The 21,324-nt window shown below is 38.1% G+C and overlaps 2 protein-coding genes across 5 annotated transcripts in view; both read right to left on the bottom strand.

Annotated features, from left to right (window-relative positions):
- Positions 1–241: 241 nt before the first annotated feature.
- On the bottom strand, positions 242–1,737 carry LOC128112087 (resistin-like gamma). The gene is made up of 3 exons (XM_052740839.1): positions 1,611–1,737; positions 1,059–1,139; positions 242–517 (listed from the first exon to the last, which is right to left on the bottom strand). The coding sequence occupies exons 1-3, from the start codon at positions 1,735–1,737 to the stop codon at positions 390–392; spliced, it is 336 nt and encodes a 111-aa protein (XP_052596799.1). The 3' UTR covers positions 242–389.
- The window catches only part of Dzip3 (DAZ interacting zinc finger protein 3), an 88,974-nt gene continuing 69,298 nt past the window's right edge, over positions 1,649–21,324 (bottom strand). Inside the window, exons 28-33 of one of the 4 annotated variants that reach the window (XR_008218841.1) lie at positions 18,986–19,125; positions 17,753–17,873; positions 17,184–17,309; positions 16,995–17,096; positions 3,161–3,238; positions 1,767–2,387 (exon numbers count right to left, since the gene is read on the bottom strand). Coding sequence is in view for 3 of the 4 variants with exons in the window: in XM_052740833.1 (XP_052596793.1) it covers positions 1,734–1,760; positions 16,995–17,096; positions 17,184–17,309; positions 17,753–17,873; positions 18,986–19,125 (516 nt within the window). In the remaining variant the exon portion in view is untranslated. The other 3 variants (XM_052740833.1, XM_052740835.1, XM_052740836.1) reach the window with 3 other exon arrangements.

A 21,324-nucleotide genomic window follows, 5' to 3' on the forward strand; every position in this document is an offset into this window, starting at 1 on the left:
TCAGCTGGTGAGCTCCATCAAGAGCATGGTATTTGATTTACTATATTTCATGCCAAACAGTGTACTCAATACTTTCTGTTAAATAATGAGGGAATAGGAGAAGTGGAGAGTCAGTCCCTTTCCCATCCTTTCCTAACCACAAATCTCACGTGCCATACTGAGATGTAATCTGAGTTACTGATAATATTTTCTAGTGAGAGATTTCCCAAGTTAGGGGTAATAACATTAAAGACATAACATAGGCAGGTGAAATTTTGTCTTTATTTTCCAAGAAGCAGGATTACTGGGTAATATGAATTCATTAAGGGGACATGAGCCAGGTGTCCAAGTTGAGATTGCAGTTTGGATATAGTCGTCATTTCAAAACTGGGTTGTCAGCCTCCTCCTTCTCAGGCCAGTTGGCAGCAGCGGGCAGTGGTCCAGTCTATGACTGAACACTGACAGTGGCAAGTATTTCCATTGCGGATGTCCCATGATCCACAGCCATAGCCGCAAGCACAGCCAGTGACAGCCATCCCTGCATAGTCATGTGAGACATAAAAGCCTTTAGACTGCAAGAAATGGAAGGTCCCTAGCTGTCCTTTTTTCTTCTAAGAGGTGCATAGGTAGATCTAGGTTTTGCAGAGCATAAAGCTCTTCAAACTTCAGAATTCTCTTCAAGCAAATGAAATGCAAAAATGACTTAAATTGAAGGACTTGGAAGGTGGATTTCACTGTCTTTCAGTAGATGGCAATTTCACCCCTGTTCTGGCCCCCTGTTCACCAATATATGGGATAGATTAGGAAATAAAGGAAGGCCATATCCATGACTGGACAATCAAGGGACAAGAAGGATGGGCATATACGGGCATGAAGGAAGAGGTTATAGGAAGAGCAGAACCCTAGAGTCCTTCAGCAGCATCCTTAAAGTAACGAACAACTAGGAAGGGATGTCTAGGCACCTGGCACTATGCCTCAGCTCCATGGAAACAGAAACCTGAGTTAGGAGAAGGCAATATTAGGGAATTGATGGACACAGGGATACCTTATTCACAAATTGTCCTCAAGGAGATACTCACCAGCAGGACAGGAGGCTAGTCTGCCTCTAGCTTTCACACTAGTGCAGGAGAGAGTCCTAGTCACAGTGGAGGTACACTCACCTGAGTAAGAGGAAAAAAGTGATATTGCCCATGATCTTTCTCACATTCCATTATAAGTCCTCTTCTATCTTGGGGGTGTCACTCTTTCTATAAGTAGTCCACTCACTAACTTTTAAGATTTAGTTTCTTCATTTGTGAAGAGAAAGTAGTAGAAAGTAAAGTGTTCTTATCTCCTAAAGTGGCTATGAAAATTAAATGAACTAACTAAAAGCTTAGTATTATACCTGTTTCACAATGTGTTCATAAATTACAGGACCTATGCTCCTTGTCTTTATCATCATCAAGAACATTGATCTCTTACCTAAGGGTTCAAAAGGGTAGAGTACTGAAGAAATCCCTGGTCAGGAAAGCAGGGATGAAGTGGACTGAACAGGGGTTGAGATCTCAGAGTGGGGTACAAGGGATTTTAGGCTTTATCAACAGTCAGCATGAACAAGGATTAGGTTATGGTTTCTCCTACTCATCTCATACCTCCACAGGTGAGAAGTTTCTTGATCTTTTTCTCCAGGAGAGAATCTAAGGTCTCCTCAGTATTCACTGGGATCATCAGTTGAAGAATGGAGATGATGATAAGAAGGGAGCAGATTGTAGTCTTCATTTTTGAAGGTCGGTGTCTGGAGGCTGGAAGAAATAGGCGGAGAAGATGAGATCACTGAGCCCTGGAGTAGCTAGCTGGCAGGGATAGGAGGAGACAGTTATACTTTGGGGAGAGTTGAGAGGGAAGAACAAAGCAACCACGCTGCAAGTGTTCTAGCTGTTTGGAGAAGCAAAGAGGGTTCCCACAGAGAAGATTCACTCACAAAAATCAGTCAGGTTTCCAAGGCCGGCCAAGCAAGGATGCTTTTACACTCTTGTGGGATTATCAGCCTGGCTACCCTTGAAACACACAACCCTCCACCTCCACCATGTAAATACTTCCCATAGTTTCAAAGAACTCCGGCAGCTGAGGCGTAGTTTTTAGCAATTTCCCCTGAATTAAAACATTCCCTCAAGGACCTGTGAAGAGGTACTTGAGTCTCAATTGGTAAACACACTGCACATGGCTGGAAAATCCCAAACTTGTGTGCTCTCAAAGTCTTTCCAAATGCCCCTACCTGGTGTTATAGGAACAGCTAACCAATTGCTGGTGAAGGAGACCAACCAGTTGAGCTGCCTAGAGGAGAGCCTCCTACCTGTTTAGCTGCTTGCAAGTTGTACAGAGAGCTCCAGGCCCCACGTTGGGCACCAGCTATGGTGAGTCCCTGAAGACTTTACAGCAGGCAGGGAGAAAACGATCCACAAAGAGACAAGAATGAAACACAGCTCAGCCCGGTTTTCTTGTAAGAAGTGATAGACCAGGACTTCTAGAGTCTGGCCAGATCATTTTACTTTAGCCATATTTAAGCACAGCACAATTTTGAAAAAAGTAGTCAGATAAAAATTAACTCAGTCCTAAGTACACAACAGTTTAAGACATGTTTACACTGTGACTCTTTACAAAGTACATCTGGCTTCTTTTACAAGAATGGGTCCTATTTACTCAGAGATAGCGGCCAAGATTTAGGGTCTAGAAAGTTTGACTGAGGTAAACATAACGCCTGTGGGTTTTGGGATTGGCCTGGCTCTAAGATAACATAGAAGTCACTATGTTAAACACAAGTGATCTCACTCATAGAGGTGGGTTTTATGGTCTAAAAGTAATGCTCAAGATTTAGGGGGAAAAGTCTTGAGTAAATAAAGCCAAAAATTCTGGGAGAAAAGGGCAGAGCTTGTCTCATCAGACAGCAAAGTAGCACCAGATTGTAAAATTACATCATTGCTAGCATTCCAGGAAAAGCAGCTATGCACCTCATTCTTTTGAAGAGATAAGCTATGTGTTTTAACTTTCCTGACTTCCCCAGTGCTTATCTCCGTGCACAAGGCCCTTTGCTCTCTAAAATCACCTGTGCTTGGAAGGTCAGTTGCTTTTTATTCATCCCTTCTCCTTAAAGTAACCCCTCACCTATATGCCTATAAAGAATTCCAGTAACTTACTGACTCACCAAGCTGGACTTGGGTAGATTGGTTTTGTTGATCCAATATCAGTTCTCTCTAAGGATGAATAGTCATGTGTGTCTTTCCTTTTGAGAAAAAAATTACAATTCATTTGATGCATGATCAAGGATATGTTCATGAACCAAAGATGAGTTGGAATGCTGAGACATGCACCTGAAGCTGATCTCTAAAAGGGTAGACATCCATGGCAGAAATCTTGATATAACTCCCTCTCCTCATATGGTATGGGGTTATATACCTTTTGCTATACTGGTGGTTGCATGGGCCTTGCTTCGGGTGATGAGATATACAATCATGGCTGTATCTTCTATCCAGAGAAAGAGTCTGGGTGGGTAGTCTGCAGGGGAAATCCAAATGGGGCTATCTTCCTCTATATGATATGGAGTGACATGCCTGCTTGAGGAGTGGGGCCTTCCATATGAAAACATAGTTGACCCAAGAAAGGTTAAAGATTGAGAACAATTTTTTTTGGTCCCTGAGAGTGAAAAGTAAGGGAAGAGAGTATCCATAAGCAGGGTCTGAGGTAGCATAACCACTTCTGTTTGTAGTAAAAAGTCGTATCATGCCAGGATGGCTAGTCAGTGAGGACTTGCCTTTGTAAGGTAGCAATTATAAACGCAAAGGAATGTTCTGCTAGCCTATAATCCACTACATGCTAGTAGGAATCGGGATGTGTTAAGAAGAAAAAAGGTTTAGGGAGTTGGAGGAAATAAGTGAGGGGAGTACGGGGTGAAAATGATCATTACATACATGTATAAAATTATCAAATAATACATAAAATGCTTTTGAAAAGGAGAGTATGATCTACTCTTAATATGTACATGTGAAGAGATGAGAAATTTCACATACTGCCACTGGGAGTGGAACAGATTCTACTTTTTCTAGACTGTAGAATTTTGACCACACAATTTTAAGATCTTTGAAAAGGATACAGCCCTTACACTACTAGTCTAATTTCCTTTAAACAAACAAGTGTCACAAAAACATATACAAGATTTCTTCTTTAGAATTAAGACAATGTAAATATGAACCTAGATACTTTAATAAATTAAATAAAATTGCCGGGCGATGGTGGCGCACGCCTTTAATCCCAGCACTCGGGAGGCAGAGCCAGGCGGATCTCTGTGAGTTCGAGGCCAGCCTGGACTACCAAGTGAGTTCCAGGAGAGGCACAAAGCTACACAGAGAAACCCTGTCTCGAAAGACCAAAAAAAAAAAAAAAAAAAAAATTAAATAAAATTAAAAACAGACATAAAGTTTATATAGCCATGGCCCAGGTCTCAAGAGACGACTGAACACTAGGCTTATGCCCCATTATTAGAGGTTCTGCTTCTCTTACATTTTTCAAAATGTTCAAGTTTCAAATTTAAATATATTTGAAATACTTTAGGTGTTTCTATTAGTTGACTAAAAGTTAAATGTGCCCTCTAAATTACAGGAAATGAGAAACTTTGCCTCTTTAGATTTAGTTTTGTTTCAGTTTTGAGAAATGGGTTACAAGGTAAGCAACTGGAAAGAAATTATTACAACTAATTACACTTTTTCCCTCATTTTTCCTTTTGTTCAGAATCACCACAAAAAATGCCCTCTATAGTCAATATGAAGATTAAACAGTATCTACTCAAAATGTTAGAAATAGCATGACATTTGAAAGTTATTGGCATATACATATTGAAAGTAATCTTAGAATTTTAATTAGGAATGCTAAGAAACCAGGCATAGAGGCTCAGGAGGTTGAGATACGAAATGCAGGTTCAAGGCCAGCCTGAGCTTCATAGTGAACTCCAGGCCAGTCTGTCTGAAAACCAACCACAACCAACAAACAAAAATTAAACATTAAAAAATGCTAATAAGCTGTCCCACATGTGAACCACATACAGAAATGATCTTTGATGACAAGCTGATACCAATGATGTTTACAAGGCCAGTAAATTATAAGATACCATCACCTGGCCTTGATTTGACATCATTCAATGACCAAAAAAAAAAAAAAAGTAAATTACCTTGTACCTACTAAAGATTATGAAAAAGGGTTAGTGTTTCTTTTTTCTCCTCTCCCTCCGTTTCTCCCTTCCTCCCTGTATTTCTGCATTTTCTTTTGCTATGATAAAACACTATGGCCCAACGTAACTTAAGAAACTTATTTTAGCTTATGGTTCCAGAAGGACAAGAGTTCATATGGTGGGGAGGCATGGCAACAAGAGGCAGGAATGAGAAATGGAGAGATCACATCAGGAAGCAGAGAACTGGAAGTAGGTGACACTATATACACACATACAAACACATTCTCCAATCCAGTCCCCAGTTTATATTTTCCCAGCAACGCCACACTCTCTACACTCTGCAAACAGCATCACCAACTAGGGAAGTCTCTTTATTTTTATTTATTTATTTTTTTTTGGTTTTTCGAGACGGTTTCTCTGTGTAGCTTTGCGCCTTTCCTGGAACTCGCTTTGGAGACCAGGCTGGCCTCGAACTCACAGAGATCCGCCTGGCTCTGCCTCCCGAGTGCTGGGATTAAAGGCGTGCGCCACCACCGCCCGGCGGGAAGTCTCTTTAAATGCCTGGGCCTCAGAGGAACATTTTTCATTCAAACCACCGCTCTCCACCCCCACCCCCCAGCCCCCGGCCCCTTTCTCTCTGTGATACTGACAACCAAACCTAGGGTCCTACATATTCAAGCCAAGTCTACTACTAGGTTATACCTCCAGCCTTGACTTGATAGTTTTGAAAGAATAGTGTCTCCACGATTCTCCTCTCTTCCTTCCCCCTAGTTAGGCCCCTTTCTCCTGAAGCCTTTCTAGCCTTCTCCTAACCTGCCCCAGCATTCGAGTCTGTGCTTCTTGAGAGCTCACCAAGATTGGATAACCACTACAATGTGTTAATCATCATTTATCCTTCACATCTCAAAGTCTCAGTCCTTTTTTTTATAGAGCCCAGAAGTGTCATGCTGATCTTTCTACATATTAAAACATGCTAATAATAAGAGCTAATTAATAAAAAGAAAATGAAAAGCATGTGTAAAACTGCATTCAGGAATTCATCCTAATTTAGAGTGTACCTATTGCTTTTTTATGTGCATACAAAAACTGAACCTTCATACGGTAATTACAACTCTTTGATGTAATTAATCTTCATTGTTAACTAGGCTGGGTTTAGAATCAGTATAAATACCTTTTTAGGTTGTCTATTATAACGGTATTTCCAGGAAGGTTTTATTGGGAAAAGAAGACCCATTCTGAATAAGGGCAGCACCATTCTATGGGCTGGGATCCCAGACTGAATAAAAAGGTGAGCTGAGCACATTGCTCTCTCTGTGCTTCCTGACTGTGGATGGAACGTTGCCAGTCACCGCCCATTTCTACTTCCATGTCTTCCTTGCTGTGACAGAATGTGTCCCTCAACCTTTCAGCCAAAATAAACCCTTCAATCCTTAACCTGCTTTGTTTAGTATTTATAATAGCAACAAGAAAAGTAATTAACAGGAGGTCTGATGGGTGTGAAAGGGAGTAGGTAGAGTTTTAAAGGAAAATGCCTGGAGGTTAAGCTTTGACCAGGAGTTGGAAGTTTTCTAAGATTTTAGCTGGTAATGAGTTGTGACTATTACTGTACACTAATGTACTTTAAAAATATTATCTGCTCATACGTGAGAGTTCCTTACCTGTCTACCATGTGCCTGGATCTACTATATAAGGTTTACAGATCCTCTCACTTAGCTGTGTACAGAAAGGCTTGCTTCAGAGCCTTTGTCAACCAAGAGGTGCTTTCTAGTCTACCACCCTGAAGTAAAATGATTTATATGATACAAATAAAATTTTTTTTTCTTATCTGGCCGCAGTCTGATAGCTTCATCAGTGTCTGCATTCTAACTCTAGTTCTTCAACCAATACTGAGAAAGTCTCTTTTCCTCTGTAAACTAATTTCTTCTTCTGTAAAATGGGGATAATTATTTCACTTTACAAATATGCTGTATGGGCCAAATTAGAATATGCAGGTAATGCTTAAATTTAACATATTTTACATCTTTGTCTGAGCATGGTAGATAGAAAGAGGCATGAAAACGTGGTTTCATACAACTTCTCCATATTCCCAAATGACCCAGTTATTTCTGGTTACCAAGGTGGTCTGATTGTTCCAAGCACCTCTGAAGTGTGGCTATCACCACCTAGAGACTACACAATCCCTCTCATGCTAAACTACAATGCCCCCCCTCCAAGGGTTCTCCTCTTTCTTATCTGCTATGGGTAACTGCTGCTTCCTGTTACTCTCTCTCTCCTCTTCTTACGGTTTGAACTCTTTCCTTTCAGGCACTAACCTGGTTGGAGACACTTTCATTCAAGCCCAGCTGCCTGCTGCAGGAAAGAAGCTACCAAATATTCTTCACAGAATAGAAGTTTCAGAATCCATTTTGAAAGCAGTCTTCTAAGTGACACTTCTTTGTTTCTTCCCTCATCTGCCAGGAGAATCCACATCTATAATCTTTCCTTGGTTTCTATTTTGTTTTGTGAACCATCCTGCTTACATATATTTTAACTAAAACTGGAAGTTAGACTCCAACTTTTTTCCTGTATACCAAATGTACGCCATTGTTTTTCTATTGATTGGGGTTAAGACAGAATGAAATGCACAGATTAGCAATCTCCAATTCAGGATACAATTCAGGATCACATATTATATAAGAAGGCTTCAATCAAATATTTGAGTAAAAAAACTATGTATCTTTGAAAATGAGGTTTATGACTAAAATTATTGGGGTAAATGTTTTCTTGTTTTGATATGGAGACTTTGGGGAGCATAAAAGTAGTTTTTAAAAACCGTTTTCCTGAGCACTGAGAACAATAGGTTTACAGTATGGAAGCTTGTCTTGCCATTACTTGCTGTGACCTTTTCTGAGGGTTGGTTCCCAGTTTTTGAGCCTCAGTTTCCTTTCTAAGAATGGATCAAATAACACCTAACTTGAGTGAAGTGTTATGAGAGCAACATGGTATTTTTTTAAAGTAATTTGCAAATACCCAATGTTTAAAAGTTTGTCCATCCTTATAAAGAACAAATACTTACGACATAATAATAATGCTATCAGACTCACATTTTCATGTTGTCAATGACTGTTGAGGAGTATTAAAATTTACACAATTTTATTTCATTCAAGAAGCTAAGAATGAGTTGGGCGGTAGTGGAGCACACCTTTAATCCCAGTATTCAGGAGGCAGAGCCAGGCAGATCTCTGTGAGTTCCAGGGCTGGGCTACAGACTGAGTTCCAGGAAAAGTGCAAAGCTACACAGAGAAACCCTGTCTCGAAAAATCAAAAAAAAAAAAAAAAAAGGCTAAGAATGAATACTTCCTGTCAACCACTCAGTGAGTTTTCCTTGAAAGTTTCTTTCCAACCTTTCTAGGTATTTTAGTATCTTCACTGTTCCTTGATGGTATTAATGGTTGAATCCAGGACCTTGTGCATGCTAGGAAGACATTTACAACCGAGCTCTATCATCAACCTCCTTCTAAGTTTTACTTTGAGACAATCTAAATTGCCCTGGCTGTCCTTCAACTCAATCTGTAGCTCAGGCAGACCTTGAGTATGTGGTCTTCTCGTCTCAGTCTCCCAAGCAGCTGTCATTAAAGAGCTAAGCCACTCCACTCAGCATGAATACTTCTGATACTACCTCTACAGATTCAAGGCTGGGCCCAGGATGCAGATGGCATGTGCAATTGCTAAGCATTGTAGTCTTGTCTCTGCAAAGCTGCTATTCAGAGAATAGTTCAAATACTGACCTGAAGGTATTTTGTGATGCAGTAGTATAGCAGATATCATGGGTTTTAGAGTTAGACTGACCTAGTTAGGTTCAGCTCTTGGATAAGTTCCCTTTAGGTTCATTTCTTTGTTGGACAGCAATTTCCACCTTTCAGAATGTTTGGAGGTCTAAATAAGACAGGTAATAGTTATATAGCAATTCTGGAATATAGGTGAAAAGGTACTCCCATTTCTTCATTGTCTGTAATGCTCTCTTTAAGCATCTCTTTGCCTTCCACCATTTAGGTTGATGCTGAGCTATGTCCAGCAACTATGCTTCAGCATGAGAGTCGTGGGGGCTCTAAAATTGAATGCTGCAGTCTTACATTTGGAAGGATCCTGCTGTAGAGTACTTTCCCCTGATATGATGCTAATTGCTTGGTCATATGGTATACAGAAACGAGAATTCAAATCTGTCATGATGAATGCCTGCATACTGAATATGCACCTATTTATCACAGAATAGCAAAGACAATTTCTCCCAGAAAGAAATGTTTCTGATTTACATATATGTGGCTGATGCATAATGTGGGTTTTGTAAATCACTGTGTCATCACCACCAAAAAATGCCCTCTAGCCATATTACAAAGAACCCATGACAAGGGGCCTATCGAATGGAAAGAAAAGGCCATAAAACCATCAGTTCATTTGACATAAAACTGATATACGATGTGATGGTGCTTCAAGAAGAACCTGGGACCCCATTCATCAAACAGGCTGCTCCACACTAGGTTCTGAGCTGTGTGTTAATGAAATCGTCACAGTCGACTCAAAATGTAGATTGCAGTCCCCAATCTGCAAAGGAGACTACATACCAGCAAATGTTCCTGTTGGAAATGCTTCACCAGCTAATGAACTTTCCCAGAGGAAAGCCATAAAAAGATAGATGTCACATTGCCTATTGGATACGGTGTCCTCACATGTAAAACATCAGACTAGAGATCTGGTTTTAAGTGTTGATACCATTCATCTGGCGGGCCTACTGAAGGAGTACAGGAGTTGGGGAAATCCATCTCATAGGTAGGTCCTGGGAATCTTTAGCTTTACAAAGAATCCTGGGCAATGCTGATGTTCCCCATGGTTTAGTTTTTCTACTAAAAGTATCATCCCAGAACCAACAGCATTACCATTAGGAATTCATTAGAAATTCAGAATCTTAGCTCTCACCTAAGTACTGAATCAGAGTTCAAATTTTAACAAGATGCCCAGTGATTCGATACAGTTCCAGCAATATTAGTTTTTCTCATGGGCTTGGCTCTGTATTAGCATCTCTTTGGGATCTCTGAAATACCTTAATGCCTCAGCTGTAACATTAATTAAATAGAACCCAAGCAAAGGGGATCTTTGCTGTTGGAATGTTTGCTCCAATCTCCTCTTGTGACTCCAATGTGTTAGTGGGACCTTTGTCACTATGACAAAATACTTGATTAAAGGAAGGAATTCTTTAATTTGGCCCTCATGGTTAGTTTTAGATGTTTCAGTCTATAGTCCTTCCCTCCATGCCCTGAGTCCACGATGCAGTGTGAACATGTGGCAGATGTTATTAACTTCCTAGTGGATAGAAGACTGAAAGTGTCCATAAAAAAAAAAAAAAAAGGTCCCTAGGACATGCTCACAATGACTTCCTCTAGCTAGCCCCCAAACACTACTACAACCTTCCTAAATATAACCACCAATTATGCACCAAGTTTTCAACAAAGGAGCCTGTTGGAGACTTTGCCATCTACAAACAACAAATATGTAGCCAGGCTTGAGACCAACTAGCTTAGAATTTCATTAAGCCTTTAAACTTGAAGCCTCTGCTGGAGTCTCCATAGCATAATGATGGGAATCTGTACAGTGAGAAAAGGGACTTCAATCAGCCACAGAAAGAAGTGAGTCCTATTATATTCTCTGATGTCAGTGCTAGGGCTATGGTATCAAGTGTTGGAGCTCATGAACTGATGAAGGTTTTTTGGATGATAGGATCCCAAAGCAGATTATAGGATCCTCTCTCCTCTTTCTTTCTCCATCTTCCTCTTCCCCTCCAGTTTCTCTCCTTCATCCTTCCTTTCCTACACTCCCTATTTACCTCTTCCCCTCTCCCAGGACATGCCACCATCTAGCATCCTCACCAGAAATAAAGCAATGCAGGTGCCATACCTTTGAATTTCCCAAACTGTGAGCTAAACAAATACTTATTGTTTTTGTAGAAGACCCAGGTTCCATTCATTGTACCTACAATCACCTGTAAATCCAGTTCCACAGGATCTGACACCCTTCTCTGACACCCAGAGGCACTCAGATGGTGCACATGTGTACACACATATACATAAAATAAACTTACCCAAGAAAATCAAACTCTATTATGCTGTGGGATGTTCTGTATAGCACATGTGTTGCTGATTAGTCAATAAATAAAACACTGATTGGCCATTGGCTAGGCAGGAAGTGTAGGCGGGACAAGGAGGAGAATAAAGCTGGGAAGTGGAAGGCTGAGTCAGAGAGACACTGCCAGCCGCCACGATGACAAACAGCATGTGAAGATGCCGGTAAGCCACGAGCCATGTGGCAAGGTATAGATTAATGGAAATGGATTAATTTAAGCTGTAAGAACAGTTAGCAAGAAGCCTGCCACGGCCATACAGTTTGTAAGCAATATAAGTCTCTGTGTTTACTTGGTCGGGTCTGAGCGGCTATGGGACTGGCAGGAGAGAGAGATTTGTCCTGACTGTGGGCCAGGCAGGAAAACTTTAGCTACACTATTACATCTTTTAGCTTCCAAAATTTAATCTACACTAGAACATCTAAATGTTCACTGCCGAGACAGATTCCCAGATGGCTGCTCGGAATATGCCTTCATATAAATACATTACCATGATGGCTGTCTAGGACCTGTGGACTAGGACCTTCTAGTCTACATAGCTAGTAACTGAAGACTACCTAGTCAAGAAAATCATGCTCATTTATTGTTTTTAATTTGGCTATAAACCAAAAGCAGTACTAAGCTGCTCCAATTATAGAATCCTTATCTGAAAGGTTAATACTTATTTAGGAATATCTTACAAATGTAGGGCATTCTTGACTAATATAAAAACCAAACCTGTACTCTTGAACCACAGAGCTAGATTCACTTTTTTAAGCTGGGAAAGATTAAAGAATGAAAAAAAGTAGTCAAGATAATTTGCATGAACTGGAACCACCCTAAACAAACCACAGGGAAAAGTCAAACCCTTTCCACCATGTCATGTCCCTACCGTGCCTCTGTATTTTATATACTCAACACTATAGCCCTAGTAGAAAATAGTTGGCTTACTGTGCTTACCTTGTTTAATTTAAAGAGAATTATTTAAGAAGTAGTAAGTGCTACTTTTGTCATGTATGAAATAAATCCAAAAATGGATGCAGATGTCAACACTAGCAGGAACACCAGCTAGGGAACAGAAGATCTGTATTACAGCCCCAGAATGCTACTTTACAGTGTTTGTAATTGTCACTTTGAATACATTGTTTTGCCCTTATCTGAGTCTTGAGATTCATCATCTGTAGAGAAATCATAGTAACATATACTTGTCATTAGTAGATTAAAGTACCAAAGATATCTGAAGGTACCCTATAAACGCTGTGAAATGTCACATACATGAAAAATAAACAGAAAGGCAAACATCACAAGGCATATCCTCCAGGAGGAGCTGTAATACATTACTGGATGCTTTCAGGTATTTTATTGTTTTAAAAATGGTGTGTGCATACAGAGGTGTGCACGCCTGTGCACATGTGCAGAGGCCAGAAGGCTCTAGGTCTCATGTTCTCGCTACCTTAATTCCCTTGAGATAGAATCTCTCACTAGTAGGCTATCTGGCCAGCATGTTCCCAGGTTAGAGTATGGAAAGGCATGCCCAGATTTTTTATATGAGGGTGTCATGATTTGAACTCAGGTCCGCATACTTGGGCACAAAGCACTCTTACTCACTGAGCCCCCCAAATATTTTTGATACAAATACTGCCATGCTAGGAACTTTCTGATTAGTTGATTTTCTAAACATGGTAAAATAATTCCTCAGAAGAAAGCATGGCAGCAAAAACAATTGGTGTATCACCAATTTTATAGTTCCATTATCTGCAGCATCTGGAGACATAGACATGATTTTGTGGGGTACTCTACTTCTACATTCTCCCCACAGAGCAGTGATTGTGTTACATGTTCTGGCTCCTTACTTGAAGTCAAGAATGACTAGTGCACACACAAGCCACACTGTACATGTGGAGGTCAGAGGATAATTTGTAGGATTAGTAGTTCTTTCCTTTCACCATGGGGATCCCAGGGCATCAGAATTTTCAACAAACACTTGCCACTACTATACTATACTCTAGCACATGAACCAGAAAAGGAGCCACGTGGCAATACATCAGGAGCCATCAGTATCCAGAGGTTTACCTCCTACCCAGCCACATGACTTTGGACAAGAAACACCTACAAAACAGAGACAGATTAGAAAAGCACTGACTCTCAAAGCTTCTGCATTTTAAGACTCCAAGACATCCTTGGCATTTCACAAGCTGAGATGACTAACAACTTAGATATTTTCACATTATTTCCTCAAAACAGAATAAAAATTCAAGTACAACTCAACAGAAATAGACATTTGAAATAGACAAAGTATTTTTGGATACATTTAAAAAGAACACATAGAAAAATAGTTGTTCAATTCAGAAATACTTTTATTTTCCACATAAAAATGAAATTACAATTATAAACATGAACTAAGAAACAAATTGTAAGCACGAACTGTCTTACAAGGTAATTTGCTACATAACTGTGATAAGATGATGACTGAAATGTCCCATAAGTTCTAGATTCTGCAAATCTACCACAATGCTATTTTATATATAAACGAATGACATACTTAAGAATACTTTTCCTTCCTCCCTCCCTTCATTTTTTGTGCATCTGAATGTACTGTGTCTGTGTGCACACACAAGCCACACTGCGCATGTGGAGGTCAGAGGACCATTTGCAGGACTGGCAGTTCTTCCTTTCACCATGCGCGTCCCAGGAACAGAACTCAGGTCATCAGGCTTGGCAACAAGCACCTTCACCTGCTGGATCATCTCACCCATTCAAATGTTGACATTTTAAAAATATTTTTCGTCACATTTTTCAGTTTATTTTCAAAATAGAAAAAGAAGTTTAGCATACAATTGCAGGCACAGAATTATTAAATAGATTCACAGTAACTTCAAAATACATTTACACTGAAATATACACAAGAAAATAGTTGCTGAGTCAAAGCAACTTTTCCTCCCAAAATTAATGAAATTGAGACTGTGAATATGAACCAAGGATAGATGTCTCCCAAGGTAACTATGGATTTTCTTTAAGTTTGAAAGTACAGGCATGTACACCACTTACAGCATTTACGCTATTTTTAAAAGAGGCTTTGTTGTCTAAGAATTGGAACTCTCTCTCGGTGGCAAGCTTTAGACAGGCAAATGGTCTAGTGAGTGTCAACTTTGTCACAAGCAGCAGCAAGTACATATAAATGGCTTCCACTCTTCCCCAGAACAATTACATGACAGCAGACATCTTTAAAGCAGGAAAAGAAATCCCCCAAATGCAAATGATTAAGAGCCAAGGAATATGTTTACAAAGTACTGTAAGATCTCAATTAGTCATCTCAGCAAATGACTCCCTTTGCATATCTGCCTCCTTTACTACCCCTGATTTCTAATTCTAACTTCATTTCATACTTATGGTGCTAACTATTGGGAACATAGGTGTCTTGCGGTGTGATTTTAAGAACTAGCTCTTGAGGGAAATACAAATCTTAGTTGTAGTTTCTATAGTATAATTATTGTGGAGATTTCATGGCACCAACAATTTAACACATTGGTTCTGCAATGTCTGAAACAATCATTTGTCACAGGCTATTATAAACCACTGTATGGTCACCAGTCAAGGAGTCCATAATCTCATCAAGCGTAGCTATTTCAGAAGATAGAAAAGCTAAGATAGAATTTATAACTTTTAATAGTTACATTTTAACACCAAAATTTCAAAGTTAAAAAGAAAATTAAAATCTATAGAATTTTCCTACCTTTTCTCCTAAATTTCAGGAAATTAAAATGTACCATACTTGAGAGAAAGTAAAGAGAGTAAGAACGAAAAAGATAGGACATTCTAAGAAATACACTGTTATCTTTATAGGTCTTGTGTTTAAACATGGAAAATGTTATGAAGAGCAGTAAAATGCAACTATCAAATCCCACCTTCTTTAAGTCCCTTCCATTGAACTGACACGTGCTTTAGATCTGTCTTGATCCTGGCTCAGCCCTGGTGTGATTAGCTGGTCTATTTGCATGACACCAAAGGGCATACTGCTACATAATACTGTTCAAACAATTAGCTCATTAAAGGCCAAACTAAATTGCAATGTCTAAAACTCATCTTAGGTATAGCTACCTGCCTTGTATCAGATCTTGGGTAACTACCCGTTGGGGTGGCCAGGGAATTCTTCTGGTATCAAAATATGGAGTCTGCAGGTGGGGCATGTCCCCTGTTGCATCAACCATGGTCTAATGTACTAAGGAGCAAAATGATTCCAGTCAGAGTTTCAAATTTAGCCTAGCAGAGGCAGCCACTACTCCATACAGCATAGTTCCTAATCAACACGTCTTCTGGTGGGTCTGCAAGCCAAGCAATCTGTTACAACCATGGTACCCTCTCTGGTTTGCTAAGCAATATAAGCTGGCAACTGTAGAGTATCTTTAAGCAAGTCTACTCAAAATTTGGTCTCACCCTATTTTAAAAAATGACTAGTAGCTCTTTCTTACAAGGATATTGGAGAAGCTTGCTATATTCTCTCTTTAGTTGATTTTGTTTATAAATTCTTTTCACTTATAATTAAATAACAACTAGGCATACGAAAGCTACCAATACCTTTATGGGGCTCTAAAGCTGAAACTCCCTGGATGAAAACTCTCTTCAGATTGTTTTCTACAGTGAAAGATAGTAATCTCGAACAATGAAGTATTTGTTATGTTTTGCTAAGTATTGACTCAAAACATATTTTTGATGTTTGAATAATGGAGAACCAAATCTGATAACAGGATTAAGTATAGGGACTCTATCTGAGGCTTCATAACTAAACTTAAAGAGTAAACTGAATGAATTATTTACTTCTTGTTCACTGGGCAATGGCAAATAAGTTTTGACAAACATTCTTATTTTAAAATCATCACATATTAAAATTTCAAAATGGGAAAGTTGGGTGGCTAAGTGTCATCTTGGAGAACTTTTGGGATTAGGCATTTTACAAACCTCTTCAGAGCAAAGCAGATAACACACATAATTTTGTATCAGGTACCACATACTGTATCTTTGAAACATGGTTTGAAAAAATCAGGCAATTGTTCACTTCCCCGAGAAAAACACTTCTTGTCTAACATAATCTTTCTTTTGTTGAATCACATTTCCCCCCAGAGGATTTGGACCATACATTGTACATCAGTAACAGTTATACACAGCAGCAGCACCAGGAGTTAATCCATGTAGACACCAAGAACACAAAAGCTATGCCAGGCTCACATTTTTCTATCATTAATACAAAAGCCTTGGAATCTTAAAACAGAAACACAAGAGGTTAGAGAGATTACTAAGACAAGTCTTCTGCTTTAACTGAGGAGGCCATTATTACATATGGACAATAGACACTGTAGAGTTTACAGTGAGTCGAGGTAAAGTGACACTTCTTTGTTGTTAGTCCTGTCACTCAACTGCTGTCAATTCATGTTTCTCCTAGTTCTGTTCAAGGGAACTGTGTACTGATACCATTTAAATCTCCAGGCTGTCCTCCTGAAAACCGTAGTATAACCATGACTGTATACAGGGAAAGATGTAAACATTTCTGTATGGTACCCAGAGAAGAAAGTGTAGTTATGCCCAGTGGGACTGTGAAATGGCACTGGATGCTGATGTACCTTTTAAGTAAGGCAGTAAGCTTGCTTAGCTGATTAATGGTAAAATGTTAACAGGACAAGCTTAAACGTTTACCTGAGAGTGGAATTTGTGAGCACAAGGCAAAACTGAAAGGTTTTCTGGAGACACATTCTCATGACAGATCACACAGGGCTCCTCTTCTTCCTCTTCATTATCCTAGAGAAAAATAGGTCTGATAAAATTTAGGCTATTTTTTTTCCTCTCAGATCTAAATGTGTTTATAGTTAACAACTTCTGTCTTACCAAATCTTTGTCTCCTTCCCCTGTGGTAGACTCTTGTGATGATTTGGGGGTCTGGGGAGCATTAGGCTGTGATGAAGTGTGGCTGGGTGATGCACTATTACCATCTGGTGCAGATTTTCCTTCACTCTAAAAATAATATTTATTTTAAAAAATTATCCTAAAACAGTATCAACTGACAGAATTGAATAAAATAGACTGTAGCAAAAACTACCAAAAGGATAAACAATATTCATGATAAATCTTGAAATAAAATGTTGGCATTATTTGTTAGCTATGTAAAACATTAGTTTAAATAAAGTAAATCTTTGCAGAAAATTAGAACGCAAAACTTGCATTCAGAATTGTTCAAAGCAGCCTTTAGAAAATTCAAAGGAGAGCAGTTTTATTCTAGTCTCATCTAAAACACTTCCCATGTCATTTGTCATATTGAATTTGTGGAATTACTTACTGCTAATCAATGATGTCCTATGATTAAGTTATTGATTCTCGACTCTATGTATGTTATGGCACTATTACAGAAATAGAATAGAGAATTAAAGTTTGTTGTTGTTTTTATTTGTTTGTTTTACCTCAGGTTTCTTGGGCTCAATCATTTGAGAAATCTTGTAAGCAATTTCATCAAATGTAAGTCGAGACACGGACTTCCCATGAGAATCCTTCAGCTGTTGTAAGAAATCTGTAAGTTCCTTCCTGGAAGAGATCAAGAATAGAGAAAGCTTGGCTTTTCCTACTGCTTTGAGGATGTGCCTTCAAAGATGAGATAGAAAATCCTATCCATGCAAAACTGCTAATTAATTATGTCCAAAAGCGGTATTTAATGTGTTTACCAGTGAAAGTTAACTATGTTTATGAAAGAGTTCACTATGTGAAAATTAATTTACATACTGAGGACTTTTTATCTCAAATTTCATTCAAGACTAAAGGATTTCTTTCTACAAAACTATTTTAATAATAACTCTTGCTATTGTTTTCTTATCTTTGTAATATTTAAATGTTTCGCTTTCATAAAACTCTGAGAAAAAATAAAGATTAAATAGAAAAGTAAAGCAAGCAAAAGATATATTATTTTAATCAGTATTTCCCTTTTTAATCCTCCATTGCTACCTGTTCTTATAATAGAAAAAGAAGATATTTATCTTTCCTTTGGTTCATGAATTAGTCATTTTATAATTATCTATAACTATATAACTATTTTTCTATCTGTAATCATGAAACTGATTAAAACCATAATCTAATTTAGTAACAAGATATGTTGCTTTCAAATGAAAATACAAAGGAAAACTGGACTTATTTCCACACATACAAAGAACAGACATTTTTAGAATTAACTTTACTTCTGCTAAAGTCAGAGTGAAAGCCAGAAAAATCGTGATTTATTATATTGAACTGTGTCCACTCACACACAAATAAATCATAGGAATCTCAATAAAATAAAAAAAGAAACCAAAACCTAATGATGTTGAAGCTCAGCATACAATTAACTGAAAACGTACTTTGGTGACCTGTTATTAAGATAATTGTTGTAGCCAGAGGCATTCAAATTGAGTAAGTCTACAACTACTACTTCTAGCAAATGAGCAAACATAAATTTAAACACTAATCTTCTCATGTCTTAAGACTAATAAAAAGTAAAAATGTTTACTTAGCATTTCTATTGAGCACTTACTTAGTCAATTTTATTTTCCTAAGACCATGGTAAAGAATCATTGTACTTGTGGATGTGTGTGAAGTGTTTCATTTCTACAATTCACGTTATAGAAACTGTGAAAAACAGTGTAACCACTAAAGAAAAATGAAAGTACCTTGTCTGTTGTGGAAAAGTAGTTTTCAGCCTGTCTGTAATCCTCTCCCAGTTTATCATGAGAGGTTCACTGCACAGACTTGCACTGGGTGACACCGTATCACCTATAGGTGTTGGCATAGCCCAGGTTATCCCAGGCATCTGTAAAGGGCACAGAGTTATAACCATCAGCTTCAGTTAGTAGGTAACACCTCATGCCAATGTGACACTTGGATACCTCAGAAAAAAGCAGAATGAAGAGTCATAATGATATCTACATTCTCTAATACAGTTTATTTCTCAACAAATACAATATTTCAAACTTGTTATTACCTATTTTAACTTACTTTAAAAGTAGGGTGTTTGTCCTGAAATTACCAGCTAATACAGAAACACATGCAGAGTGTATTGTTGCATTTTTAAGAAATAATAGTGGAAAATTGAAAACTACCTAAAGTCTGCCAACAATGGAGGGATTGAGTAAAAAAAATTATAGCAAATCAATCAAGTTCTTACAAATAGATGTATATGTCTGGGCATAAGAGATAGCCATGGAATACATTTAATTTTTTTTCAAAACATTATCTAGCACAGTATTTACGATGTGACTCCTTTAGTATTAAAATTTTTAATAAGTGCATGCATATGAACACATAAAAGCATCTGTAAATTACACAATAATCTGCAAATGGTGATTTTTTTTCCTAGGGATTCAACCACAAGGTAATTCTACTTTCAACTGTCTATATTTCTCCATTATATTTTTCCATAAGTATACTTTTATAATTAGAAAAATAAAGAAGATAAAATGTAACTAGAGTTTTCCTGGTCCTGCCTGGCCCATGGTCAGGACAAATCTCTCTCACCCGCCAGTCCTGTGGTATAATCTTATTATAAGTTGACCAGGAGTTTAACATTTGCTTTACAAATGGGGAATGCATGCCGTAAGATACTATTGCTTCCTTAAACCTTTGTAAATCTAGCATTTCAATTGGAGTCCAAATATTTTGTGCATTCACTTGACCAGGTAACTGCTGTATGGTTACCGGATAAATTAAGGGTGATTGTGTGAAAACAGGCTTTCTTTCTGTAACCTTATAATCCAATCCTGCAACAATTTCACCGTTAAATTCTTTTGTCTGAATCTGAATTTCTCTATAATTCATTTTAACAGGTTTTTCTAAAGCTTTTATCCTGGCACTTAAATTGACTATCTTTTTACACAGTAAAATAAGGATAAGGAAAGTAATAATGTGCATAATCCCATCAACATTAATCTTCTCATACAGTTGTTCCATTTTCAGACTGCCTAAAATTTTATCAAACAAAGTCCAGTTTTCTTCTAATGTACACATAATACCCATTTTTTTAAAATGTGGAAAAAAAAATTTTTAAGTAGCTTTTTCCTTTAAAATAGCTGATATCTTAATTGATTTACCAAGTCTGCGTAGAACAGTAGAAATCCGAGGGAATAATTGTTTTATTGTATGTAATTTTACTATGTTAAAGTTAAAACCTTCCATTTTGAAAAAAAAAAGAAAAGGGGAAGTGCTGTGGATGTCGCTCTGTATAAATAAAAGTAGCCAGGCAGGAAGTATAGGCGGGACAAGCAGAGAAGAGAATTTTGGGAACAGGAAGGCTGAGTTAGGAGACGCTGCCAGCCGCCACCATAAGTACCAACATGTAAGATACTGGTAAGCCACGAGCCATGTGGCAAAGTATAGATTAATAGAAAGGGGTTAATTTAAGATAGAACAACTAGATAACAAGAAGCCTGCCATGGCCATACAGTTTGTAAGCAATATAGTCTTTGTGTGTTTACTTGGTTGGGTCTGAGCAGCTGAGGGACTGGCGGATGAAAGAGATTTGTCCTGACCGTAGGCCAGGCAGGACTGGAGAAAACTCTAACTACAATAATATTTTAAATTGTGTATAAAGATGATGATAGTAATATAAGTGCTTTTGCTAAAAGGCTCAAAAATATCACAGACAAATGACAGTGTGGAAAGCATAATAGTATATCTAAAAGATCTATAACATGAACAACATTTTTTGTGTATTTTATGGTAGTCCTTTAAAACATTAAGATTAAGTGAATTAATATCAATAAGATAATTTTTAGACTGCTAATTAGGTTACTAAGGCAATTAAACCATGACAATGTTTACTGAAATCTCCCATGGGTCACCATGAAAGTAAGCAACAACTACCAGTGGTTGGAATCAAATACAATCTGCCTCAGTCTGTAGCTTTCTCCAGTCATCTGAAGATAATCTTATTATGAGGTTAAGAGATTTCAATAAAATTCCACTCCAGTCATTACAGAATAACAGCACGCAAACTGCATAAGCAACACCATTA

Source organism: Peromyscus californicus, unplaced genomic scaffold (genome assembly GCF_007827085.1).
Source record: "Peromyscus californicus insignis strain IS unplaced genomic scaffold, ASM782708v3 Scaffold_16__1_contigs__length_79575227, whole genome shotgun sequence".
NCBI classification, from domain to species: domain Eukaryota; kingdom Metazoa; phylum Chordata; class Mammalia; order Rodentia; family Cricetidae; genus Peromyscus; species Peromyscus californicus.

Excerpts from the sequence above, each read along its gene's own strand:
- LOC128112087 (XM_052740839.1), bottom strand. The coding sequence starts at position 1,737 with ATGAAGACTACAATCTGCTCCCTTCTTATCATCATCTCCATTCTTCAA. Across the intron at positions 1,140-1,610 it reads GAAACTTCTCACCTGTGGAG|GTGAGTGTACCTCCACTGTG; the intron begins GTATGAGATGAG and ends CCTCTTACTCAG. Across the intron at positions 518-1,058 it reads ACTAGCCTCCTGTCCTGCTG|GGATGGCTGTCACTGGCTGT; the intron begins GTGAGTATCTCC and ends ATGACTATGCAG.